General features: G+C 45.0%; 1 protein-coding gene across 1 annotated transcript in view; it reads left to right on the forward strand.

The window, feature by feature from the left end:
* Positions 1-12,352, forward strand: part of LOC102685807 (BRD4-interacting chromatin-remodeling complex-associated protein) — a 33,812-nt gene that overhangs the window by 8,101 nt on the left and 13,359 nt on the right. The window contains exons 5-10 of the mRNA XM_015350951.2: positions 833-875; positions 2,043-2,108; positions 2,712-4,241; positions 4,608-4,877; positions 6,142-6,667; positions 10,858-10,979. Of these exons, the coding sequence (XP_015206437.2) occupies positions 833-875; positions 2,043-2,108; positions 2,712-4,241; positions 4,608-4,877; positions 6,142-6,667; positions 10,858-10,979 (2,557 nt within the window). The remainder of the gene's footprint in view (positions 1-832; positions 876-2,042; positions 2,109-2,711; positions 4,242-4,607; positions 4,878-6,141; positions 6,668-10,857; positions 10,980-12,352) is intronic.

Raw genomic sequence — 12,352 nt, forward strand, 5'->3', positions numbered from 1 at the left:
TCGAATGATGCTGTGTTTTCTCCAAAATGATTCAAGGCATGCGATTGACTGAGTGTCTTTGCACTGTGGTGCATTTTCACTTTCCTTGATGCAATTAAACTCTGACTCTAAAGATGCCAACAGATTTGGCTTGGGAAGGTGGATTTTTACTGTAAAATACAGGTTAACTAAAGTAGCCTCTGAAAGAGGGTAAATTGTTAGACTGTGAAAAGAACCTGCAGGTTTTAATGTTGCTGTTGAGCTTGGAGTATACCAGTTAAAGAAACAAGTCTGTTTCAACTGTTTCAAAAATGCTTTTGTAATTCACAGAGATGTCTTTGAGATTAACCTAGTAACACAAAGCTACTCATGTCTATGTCTGCATTCTTTTGCCTGCAACCATTTCAGTCATTCTTGCTGCTGCTGTTTTCAGCTCTTCGTGTCCCTTTGTCTCATCTTTGTGGGCTTGTGTGCTAAAGTAATTTCTGAATGTTTCTGGCTTGCTTTTCAAATTCACCTCAGGTGTTGTATTTGGAAAGACAAAATTCACATAATTCTTAGAAAATGCACAGCTAGACACACTGTAACACTAAAGCTACACAGGGATAAGGCTGAACTTAAATACACCAGTGCTGATGTTCAAAGAACATGCCTGTTCTCTCTTTCCTGTAAAGGATGCAATGGGCACTCACAGGTTAAGTGTACTGGAAGCTTAACAGAGTTTTATTGTGGACAGTTGGCACTTCATTGCGGAAATGTCTTGCAGGCAGCCGCGCTTAGCTAACCTGTCCTGCTCTGCTGATACATTACACATTACTATGCCGTTACTCTTCTGTGTCTTCTGTGTTTCCAGTGATCCCCAAGCCTTGAATGACTTCCTCCACGGAACCAATGAGGTAAATCTTCCTGTCACTCCAGACAACCTCTCTGTGTAGCGAAGCCGGGTGCACTATTTCAAAAGACCTATTAGCTCCTTGCCTGAGACATAAGCAGTCAGCCACTCGACATAATTTTGCACAGGAGCCTCAAGCAGGTGGAGGAAATATCTCTCGGAAGGGAACTGTGTTGTTTCTTTTGGAAGACTTTGCACTTTTTCACTCTAATTTGTAGAGCAGCACTGGATACGCGCATTGAGGAATGTCCCTGGTGAGGCAGCTGTATGGCAAAGATACAGCGCAAAGATGACAAAGAGATAAACATGTTCTCTCCTGAACAACTGAGGAGAGTTGTTTGACTTTTGCTGAATAAGTCCATTGTGTATGGATGGCTTCATTTGTGTGGTGTGTCTCACATCATCACATAGGACATAGCTACTTGTATCAAAATGAAAAAGTGCTTATTTTTACTAAACACATGAATTCATGCCCTTATGAGTTTATACAAGTTTTGGTTTACAGCAAGGTAGGGTGGTCTTGCCATTCAAGATGAGGAGAAAGGGGGTGCACATTGTAAGCCATTAAAGCAGGAATGTGCATTGCAGGAATGTTTTATACACTAGTGTGAGTTAATGGTCTCATGATCACCTAAGAACAACATATCATTACTTACAAGTGGTATCCTCATTTGTTTTCTTATCCTTTGTTGACTTAGCAGGTATTTGCATCATTTTAATTTATTTATAGATAGGTAAATGTGCAAATCTTGCAGCTGCATGTTTAGCAGTGAGCCCAGTCTGGGTCTTAGTGTCATGGCAGCAGTGACATTTAGGGAAATTATTTTGCTGCACAAAAAGGAGTAATTTAGAAGGATATGTTTGCATATTTATACAATTACACAAGAGTGCCAGTTGACAGTTGCACGATTTTGCAAAAGTGACATGGGACAGGAAAACAGTTTAATCCTGGAAAGTGAGTCGTAATGAAGGGTAGGTACTATTCTGTTTTTTGACTGTCGTGAGACCTTAACAGCCCTTATATACATTTGTACACAAGTGAAGAATTCAGGTCCTAAAGGAAGACTGATCTGTTTAGAGGTATCAGGTCCCAATGTTCTTCAGTCACACAGTCCTTTGATAACTCTTAAATCCGTCTGTTAAGCTGACACAGTTCTTTCCGTTTTGGCAGCTGGAGAGTGGGGACCTGCTCATTAACCCCTCCGAATCTGACCCCTCCCTCTTTGCAGACAGCACAGTGAGTATTCAGGTGGCCCCGTGATCACATTCCCTGGGCCCCACTAATCAAGGCCGCTTTCATCCTCAGCAGATGGTTTCCTTCTTGTCTCCCAGTCACATTTAGTTCAATTTTGGTCACTGCTCCAGTCAGTCTAGGAGAGATGAAAACAGTATACACTGTTGTTTGTGAGGTGATTTATAGGAACTTATGCAGGCGTCAGATGGTCATGGTGGGACAGCCCGTACTGAATATACGACAAAATCTTGGTTACTGGTGCTCAGAATGCCAGGAAATCCTAGCTGACACCATTCCATCTAACAGTAGTGGCATGATGTCCTCAGAGCTCTCACTGACCCTGTCCTCCCTGAGACCATTTAACTTGCAGTGCCATGAGATTTGTAGGCTATTGCTGATTGCAGATGGAAGCACTCTAGAACTCTAGCACTCTGTACTTTCTAAGTGCCCCACAATTGCAATATGTAGGTTTTAATCAGTAGGACTGATTGGGAGAAATATGCCTTAAATTATTTCAATGATTTCATGGCCCGCTAAGTGATGTGGAGTTTTCTGACGAAGGAAAGAGGATCTGATGGTCAAACTCCCCTGTGTCTGTTGTTCCAGAGCCCGGTCTCCCTGCTGGCAGATGACCCCCCATCCCAAGACGCCCCACCTCCTGGCTGTGTGGACCTGTCCTTCCTGGAGGAGGCGCTGCTGGGGTCCCCTGAAGGGAGCCGGGCTCCAGTGGAGCAGGACAGGGAGCAGGATGGAGGGGTGTCAGGAGAGGCGGAGGAGGAGGAGGCCTGTGATATTCTGCGGCAGAGCTTGCAGGAGGCTGACATCACCGAGCAGACTCTGGCCCAGGAGGCGGGGCTGGCCCAGTCTGGCGAGTCCCTGCAGTACCCTGCAGGCACCCTGCTGTCCGCACCTCCTCACTTCCTGCCCAAGCCACTGACCGCCCAAAACCTGGTGCCAAAAGACACTCAAGTAGCTGTGGAGCCGCCCCAACCGTCTCTGCTAGCTGTGGGGCCTGGATGTCCTTCTCTGAAACCCACTGCCCCTCAGCTCATGGGTCTACTCCCAGGCACTGTCTTCCCTGCCCCGACCTCCGAGCCCTCCTTCTCCCTTAACCCAACTCAGGCGTCTGGCATGCTGATCCAGAAGGCCCTGCCCAGTGTGAATGGGCGTCCTCTCTTCACTGCCCCGGCACTCAGAGCCAGTCCCACCCCTGGCATTCTGCTCCCCAGGGCCCCCCTGCCTATCCAGCCCAAGCTGCCAGTCAGTATCCAACCCCGACTGGTCCAGATCAGCCCCAAGCTCCCTGGCCAGAAGACTTCTCCAGGCTTAACTTTTGTTTCTGGAACATCCTCCCCTAATATCCTGCTGTCCACCGCCCCCAGTGCCAAGCAGCCACCCCCGCCCTCTCAGGGCTTGAGCAAGCCTCTCAGCCTGCAGCTGCTCAACCAGACGGGCAGCATTGTTATCCAGCAGCAGGGCATCTTCCCAGCACCCAACCAGTTCATCCTGCCAGGACAGCCCCCTGTTCATGGGCCCCAGCCGCCCAGCACAGCCCGCCAACTCCTGAGCACAGCAGGCCCTGCCGGTCAAGCAGTCAGACATGGACCCTCTGGTCAGCTGGTTGATGGTGCCCAGATTCTGACCTCACCTCCTGGGCAGCTGAATTTTAGCCCTGTATTCACGACACCCACTGGCCAGCTTGCTGTCAGACAGGGCACCATTCTCTCTGGACCTCTGCAACTGCAGCCTACCGCCCCTGCAATTTTTCAGATGCCAGCCCACCTAGCTGGGGCCTTTGCCTCTCAGGCCCCAGGTCAGAGAGGCACCCTGCTCCACAGCACCACCTTGGGGAACCAAATCACTGTTCTCAACAGTCAGGGAGTTTTGGGTCCAACTGTTAGTGTCCAGCACAATACACCTCCAGATCTGGCTTCAGTGTCCATTGTGAATGGCCCATCGGTAGTGCAAGGTCTACCCTTTGTGTCTCAAGGCCAGCGAGCAGCTCTTACAGGAGCTGAGGGCTCTTCCAGCCTTCAATCCCCTGCCCTGCTGCTCCCAGAGAGGCCCAGGGAGGAAGAAGGAGTCCAAGAAGTGGAAGGAGTCTCTTCTGAGGAGCAGCTAATTCACCTGCCTCAGGTCCGTATACAGATTGTTTCAGATAAATCTGGTCTCAGTAATAATTCTATTTAATTCATGACACTAAAGCTGTAGGCATGCCAGTTTTTGCTGGAAGATTGCTTATAATTTGCAGTAGATCCTAACAATCACATTCAGCCTAAGAGCACCTTGATTGCTCTTTGGAGGAAGTCCAGACCATTTCAAGGAAGAAATAGAGATATTTCAGGGCTCTGGGTACTGAGCAAATAGTATATTTATCACAGCATTACTTAAATAGAATTTTATAGTGAAACACTTGATTTGTTTGAGTTACTAGTACCTTTAATGGAGAAAAGTCAAGAAGTTGCTCTGCAGTTTCATCAGCGTGATGACTGTGTCTCTTAGACTCAAGAGCAAGAGCCAGCCCAACTCCAGCCAGCCGTTCCTGTTCAAGCCCAGGCCACGCCCCAGCCAGAGCTGCAGCTCCTCACCTCCATGGTTGTGCAGCCCCAGGTCGTGACCTCGCTCCCAGCCCACGCTGCCTTGCAGCTTCAGGACCAGCCCACGCTTCTCCGGAAGGACAGCCTGGCTCCAGAGCCTGAAAGCCAGCTCGGCCTGGAAGAGGGGCGCAGTGTCACCCCGCTGAAACAGCTCTTCGTCCATCATCTGCAGCAGGTGCCTTTTCATGCTATGAAGAATATTTTGTGTTCTTTACACAGTGACTTTTTGCCTCTGCTCATTAGGCCGTAGGAAGCCCTGTGCAGTGAATAGAGGTTTGTGTAGAATCTGCAAAAGTGTGACCACCTTGTGACACTGACATGGCCATTGTTAGAAACAAAAAATAGGTAGCTCAAAACCTTTTTGGCTCTGTAGGATTACTGTATGCCATCTTCATTTGTTGATTGTCTTAATGTTGGAAAAAGAGCTTTGTGTTGATGCTCCCAGACCCAGAGAAAAGATAACTCTGTTGATCCTTTTGAGTTTTGACTCCTCTACCCTTTTTCTTTCATTAGTTTTACTAAGAAAATCAGTTTTGATTGATTTACCTAAGCAGCTGTTTTCATTAAATAGTAAAATACTTACTTTGATACTGTGGACTTGAAACAGGTGCCGTACATTAGACAAAGGGGAGCTTGAAAGAAGAGTTGCAGACAGGTTGGAATAAAACTCACATTTGGTGGGGAGTGCATAGTGTTGAATTGAAGATCAGATGAAGTCTAAGCACCGTCACTGTGTTACAGAAAGTATTTTAGGGGATACAAGAAGTCACAGCTCAGTTCAGTGTATTTTTGAAATACTTTTATTACAAAGACCCTCTGGAGAGGTTTTTGTACTTTTGACATAGTCATGGAAAGTCTCCCAAGTTACCATAAATGTTGTGTTAGGAATAAGATTTTATCATATATAAATATGTGTTTCAACCTTAACACAGAATGCAGATTCCAAAGATTATTCAGCTGTTCAGAAAATGTAATTCATCTACAGGTGCCCTAGCCAGCTCAGCTAAAATTCAGAGTTTCATCAGGTGAATGTAACTGAATTTTACAGTATGTTAAACTTTAATGGCAAATTCTCATCCATGATATGTATCTGGTTTTAGTTACTGTAGCTGTCCATGATGCATATGTACTATGTTTGTCTTTTCTTTTTTTCTTGTTCTACATTATGATCTTGATCTTTATCTAAGATCCTATCTTGTCTTTATCACAGCCTTGCCCTTTTCCCTCCTGAAAACGTCTCCTCTTCTTGTGGACACTGTAGCACTGCAATCATTACAATCAACCTTGCTAACAAGCCACAGGAAAGCTGAATGGGCTATCGATTGTGTTCTGATGTTTTTCTGCTGTAGTCCTAAGAACTCTATGCCTGTGGCGAAGCGATTCAGTTTGTCGTTCTGGTGATTTGTGATTGTTAAAGTTATTCCTGTGTCTTTCAACAGCAGGTTCTACAGTTGCCATCCCCACCTGCCACAAGCCACACCACAGGCTCTTCACCCGCTGCCCAGGCGGTCACCCTCCCATCCCCTCTGGGAAGTGCTGCTGCCCCCAATGTGCACTTAACAGGGCAGGCTGTCGCCCTCTCCTCTCCATTAACCAATGCGACTCAGGCGACTCCACCTACGAACCCGGGGAGTGGACATACGGGAACTCTATGCTCGCCTCTGATAGGGCAGACCTCTCAGAGTGCACCCCCAGTGAGCTTCTCCTCACCGCCCAGTGGACAGACAGTGACACTAGCAGTGTCAGGACCCGGCCAGGGACAGGTGGTGCCGCCCTTGTCTCCAGTGCCCAGACCCCTGAAATCAGCAACTCTTGGACGGGTCTTAACACCAGGGGGCGCTGTATCCTGTCCGTTACCCACTAGTCCACCCACGCAGCAGCCAGCATCCTTGTCCATACCAGGCAAGCCTACATCAGGGCTTCGGAGCCAGACGGACCCTGTGCCTCACCCCAGGATGATTAACAGTGAGTATCTACATGGCTGGGCAGTGGAGTCTGAAACCAAAGTCCATTAGGGACAGGAGTGTGAAATGATAGGAAAGACACTTGGCAGCGTAACGGACAAGAAGAAGTGTTAAGTCCATCTTCAAAAACTAGCATTTCCTTTGGCAGCGAATAGTAATGTTTAAATGTGACTTGACCTGACTGCTGAAGGTTGAGCTCTATGATCCGAAATCGCAATAGCAATTGAGCTGTGTGACATTGGTGAGGGATGCACCACTCCTCCGTTCAGAGTCAGACCTCCTGCGCATCGCCACAGAGTTGGCAGAAAGTTAAAAGGTCAATGGCTCAATGGGTGGGCATGTCTGAGGTGTCTTTTTCCCCGTGTGAGTACAATGTCCAAATCCAATTGTCTCCGTAAGTGGCAATTCTCACGATTCTCCATTTAAAGGAAAAGAATCTTGTATGTGAACGAACTTGTGTCACCGTCAGACAAATTTAAAATACTGACCCAGCAAAAGCAAACCTTTTCTGTTCAATCCAAGCCAGTTATTTAATTCAGTAAGTACTCAGGCTATGGGAAGTGGCATCCCCAGAGTAGTATTCCAGTAAGAGTAAAAACCCCACATGCCCTCGCAGTGATAGATGAATTCGTTTTAATGGCAGCTGCTGCTGCTGGTGCAACTCAGTGTTTTAAAAATGGTGTGGTAAGAATGTCATTCTGCCGCAATGCCGTGCCATAACTGGTATTGTAGGGTTTTCAGTGTGAGACTATCAGCATGGATAAAGACAAGTTAATTATGCCACCAGAATGCAGAAAAAAATAGACATTTCCTAAGAATCTAATGTTAGTGCTCAAAATGCTTGGATGGTGGTTGCTAGAACCCAGTCAGTTCTGATTCAGCAAGAGAAGACAGTAATAGTAAAGTTCTGCTGTCAGGAGCCATGCAGAAGAAGGGTCAATTTTATGTGGTACTGCTTGATGTGCTATCTCACAATGAATTTGCTTACAGGTAAAAAACTCCATGTGTCCGTGATGTGGTTGACCTATTTTTATCACTGTCTTCCGATTTGTTGATTCACAGTCAAATGTATCTATTTTGTTTAATGAGAGAATTCAAATGGCCTTTCTTGACAGTCTTGATTCCCACCTGATATTTAGTTGGGTGGTTATTTCAAGAGATGCAAACATCGAGCACTGCTGACATTGCTTTTTGCAGGGCATAACTGTAAATACCCAGGTTCTATTTTACAAAAAGATGTGTATAAGTTATAATTATGCAACTTCAGGTGGGTAGCTGGGTCAGCATGCGTAGGCTGTAAAGGAACAAGTAATAGGTTTATTCCATGCTGAAAAAAAGAAGAAAGAGAACACAACGTTTCGGCCGTGGAGCCTTCTTCAGGTGTGAGAGAGACAGGGCAGTAGGCAAAGGTAAAGTAGCGGAAGAACAAAGGTTGGGAGGGAGGAGGAGTGAGAGGCGGGAGCAGGGGATAGAAATCAAGAGGTGTGAAGTCAGAATGGGTGCAAAGAGGTGTGAAATGAAACTTCCAATGAATGGAGAAAATTTAAAAGAACAGTAATCTGTCGTTAGGGGAAGGGAGAATGTGTGATCCTAGCTGCAGAATTATTTTAGTTTCGGGATTCTTTCTGATGTATGAGTTCAGAAAACCGTCTTTGAGAACACAGACGTAGAGATTAGAGTGGTCGTGGCTGTCAGAGGTGAAATGAGAAACAATGGGTTTGGAGAGATCTTTAATCTTCACAGCCCTGACGTGTTCTCTGAAGCGGTCTCCGAGTCTCCTTCCTGTTTCTCCAATGTAGATGGCTGGGCATTTACTGCAAGAGATACAGTAAATAAGGTTGCTGGAGGTACAAGATGCTGTCTGGGTGATCCGGAATTGTCCTGAAGGGCCTTGAATGAGTGTGGTGGTGGCTGTGTACTTGCAGGTGATACAGCGAGCTCTGTGGCAAGGGAAAGTGCCAGGTGTGGATGGTTGTTGAGGGCGGTCAAGGGAGCTGTGAATAAGGAGGTTACGCAGATTCATCTCATATCGCCGACCACCTAATCTGCGTAACCTCCTTGTTCATAGCTCCCTTGACCGGATTCCGGATCACCCAGACAGCATCTTGTACCTCCAGCAACCTTATTTACTGTATCTCTTACAGTAAATGCCCAGCCATCTACATTGGAGAAACAGGAATGAAACTCGGAGACCACTTCAGAGAACGTCAGGGCTGTGAAGATTAAAGATCTCTCCAAGCCCATTGTTTCTCATTTCACCTCTGACGGCCACGACCACTCTAATCTCTCCGTCTGTGTTCTCAAAGACGGTTTTCCGAACTCGTACATCAGAAAGACTACCGAAACTAAAATTATTCTGCAGCTAGGAACACACATTCTCCCTTCTCTTAACGACAGACTGCTGTTCTTTTAAATTTTCTCCATTCATTGGAAGTTTCATTTCACACCTCTTTGCACCCATTCTGACTTCACACCTCTTGATTGGCCTCTCTTTCTGTCCCCTGCTCCCGCCTCTCACTCCTCCTCCCTCCCAACCTTTGTTCTCCTGCTACTTTACCTTTGCCTACTGCCCTGTCTCTCTCACACCTGAAGAAGGCTCCACGGCCGAAACGTTGTGTTCTCTTTCTTCTTTTTTCAGCATGGAATAAACCTATTACTTATAATATAACTTCTTTTGTTAAACACTTTAAATCTGCAACATTGGCAGTGGTAAAAACATTTTTTGTTACATGCGCTATTCACTTTAAGAACCTTGCCAGTCTTGTTTTGTATTTGTGTGTTGTTGGTGACCAATTGTTCTCCTCTCATTCCTTTAGTAACTGGTTATTTCACTTTTCATATCCTCATTTATCTGCAGGTTATTCCTGTGCTCTATTCCATTATCGTACCTTGTAGGACAATCATAGTCACCAGAATTCAGATCTGGACAAATCCGACTGTTCTTTACTGTTCTATGGTATTAACCCCCTGCTATGGACTGACATCCCATCCAGGGTGTATCTTGCCTTGTGTCCAACCCTTGCTGGATGACCCTGTACTGGATTAGCAGATTAGACAATGACGGATGGATGTATAGATGGCACCAACCCTCTAGTGCTTTATAGAGAAGCTCTCTGAATGTGATTAACAAACCAAATAGGTCTTTCTTGAGGATGCTATGCAAACCTTAAGAATTACAAGAAAGCATTGTAAGTTGGGTTCGGTGTGTGCCTAGAGACAGTGATTGTCCTTCAGGGCTGCAGAGGATCAAAAATCACAATGCCTATAAAGTACCTGCTTACATGAGCATGACTTGAAAATCAGGTCGCTTAGTTTCCAAAGGGCACTTTACTGGCTGGGCAGTCACCTGGAGGAAGTTGTCTGTTGCAATGCGATTTACTCTCCCACTGGGAAGAGACAAAATCCTGTTTTGGAATTCCTCAGGATATGGTACAATCTACCCTTTTCTCTATTACTTCTTAAAGGGATGCTGTGTGATGTTCATTAGTCTGAGTGGTGCAGTGGTTAAGTGAAATGTATGAGGCTAGACCCTGGGTTTGAATGAGGCTCTTGGTCCATCTGGTCTGTTTGGTAGTTAGCAAACAAACTTAATTTGAAACTTTCTGCATCGATAGACTGATTTCAGGCATTGTGGAATTTAAGCATCTATGAAGTGATATTTCCTTTAGAGGCAAGCTGTTAGCCCTGTTATGTCTGAAAAAAGGGTTTTACTGGCAGGATAAGACCTCATTATGGTAATATATTAAACAAGGCATTGCAGAATTAGCTCTTTTGTACACATAGTTCATTATTTGTTCTTTCTATGTTGATACAGATGAGGGCATCTGCTCAAAAGCTAATTTATGGACTTATTTGTGACAGACAGTAGTAGTTAATAGTAGAATTCTGATTCTTGGTGGTAAAATGTGCTTTTTCTTTTCTGTTCATCTTCCGATGGACTGATATCTAATTTTCCCACCGACTTGTCTTCAAAAACATGACTTGCATTACCTCTGTCTCCCACACATACTTTGCTTCTTGAGTAGATGCGTAACCTTTTACAATCTTAATAACACAGAACAGAGCAAATCCATTTTTGAACATCAGTGTTCAGACATATGTAGCTTCACAGCAGCTTAGAGTCTCTGTTGTTACTGTTGTGACCTTGTGGGTTTCCCTGTCTTACACACCCCTCTCTGTCTCCTCTGACAGAGCCTGCCGCTGTGCTGGCTGTGGATGGGAAACTGCTGACCCTGGGGCTCCGGCCTGCCTCCCCGAAAGTTCAGGGGCCTCCGGTTCAGGGGCCACTCATTCAGACACTGCTGCAGCCACAGGTGAGAAGGAAACCTGATTCTTCATCATACCCCCACATACGTTCACTATAACACCACACTGCTGAGCCCCAGAAGTCAATATATTTATTGCATCTGGTCTTTAAACCTTTTAAAGAAAGATAACATGAGAAATCTCCAGGGGCGTTTGCAATATCTGGCTATTTCAGTCTTTCTGTTCAAAATGCAAATATATGCTTTGCTTTTTGATTATGACTGTAATGCTGGCATCAGCAGTTGAGGTCAAGACTTACAGAGAATCTCACACATGAGAATTGTTAAGATAAGATACATATTCAATATACAATTTCTTGCATTAGGAATTTGTCTTTTTGCATACCCCAGCTTGCTCTCCCTGAGACACACAGACAGGGAGAGAAGCTTGAAGTCAGAGCGCAGGGTCAGCCATTTATACAGCACTCCCTGAAGCAGTTGGGGTTAAGGGCCTTGCTCAGGGGCCCAACGGAGTAGGATTTCTCTGCCAGCCATGGGATTTGAACCAGCAACCTTCCAGCCATAGGCACAGATCATTAGCCACAGTGCCACCACTTCACCCAGAGATTTTGTAATAAACTCATCTCTTGGGCAGTTGGAGGCGTTCGTTAAGTCCTATGTTTTTACATATTACAGTATTTCGATATTGCCACTGCTTGTTCTGAAGTCTGAAGGCATAATGTTGCTTCTGGTGATTTATGCGGGTAGCTCTGAACTCTTGTGATCAGACAGATAAGTAGAGGAAAAACACCTGTAACTTTCATAGTGTACAGGATTAATGTGTTAACATGTGTCCTGTCACTGAAAAAATGACTTGCACGCAGCTAATATTAATTTTTCTTGAATTGCAAGCCCTGATTTTAACATGAACTATCACTGAAAGCTCATATATACTGTAGTTAAAATATGTCAGGTTGCCCAAGTTTCTGTCTTTCGATACTTACAGTACAAATGTTTTCACACCTATGTTATGCAAAGGGTGAAAATAATTATGTTCATGATTCAAATACATGACTGGGCATTGTGTTAATATTTGCTATTCTGAACTTAATGAGAAGTAGTCTCAGTTATAAAAAAAGTACTAGACATGAAATTTTCTCTTTACAAAAATCACTTGGTGTGCTGAATATCAGCTGATATTGGTAAGAAATGAAATGCTAATTGGACCACATCTGGGTATTTGGTCCATGGTGCTTACTGTATTAGCGACATATGTTGCTAAAATTATGCTTACATTCATTAGCAGGGGTTTAATCAGTTATGTGTACAGTGTACTTACTTGATCACTCTTCGTCAAACAGATGCTAGTCTACTGATACACATGCCTATAATCACCAGTTACTTAAGTCGTGTTATTACTACTTATACAACTGATAAAGTAT

This window comes from Lepisosteus oculatus, chromosome 8 (assembly GCF_040954835.1).
Source record: "Lepisosteus oculatus isolate fLepOcu1 chromosome 8, fLepOcu1.hap2, whole genome shotgun sequence".
Classification (NCBI taxonomy): domain Eukaryota; kingdom Metazoa; phylum Chordata; class Actinopteri; order Semionotiformes; family Lepisosteidae; genus Lepisosteus; species Lepisosteus oculatus.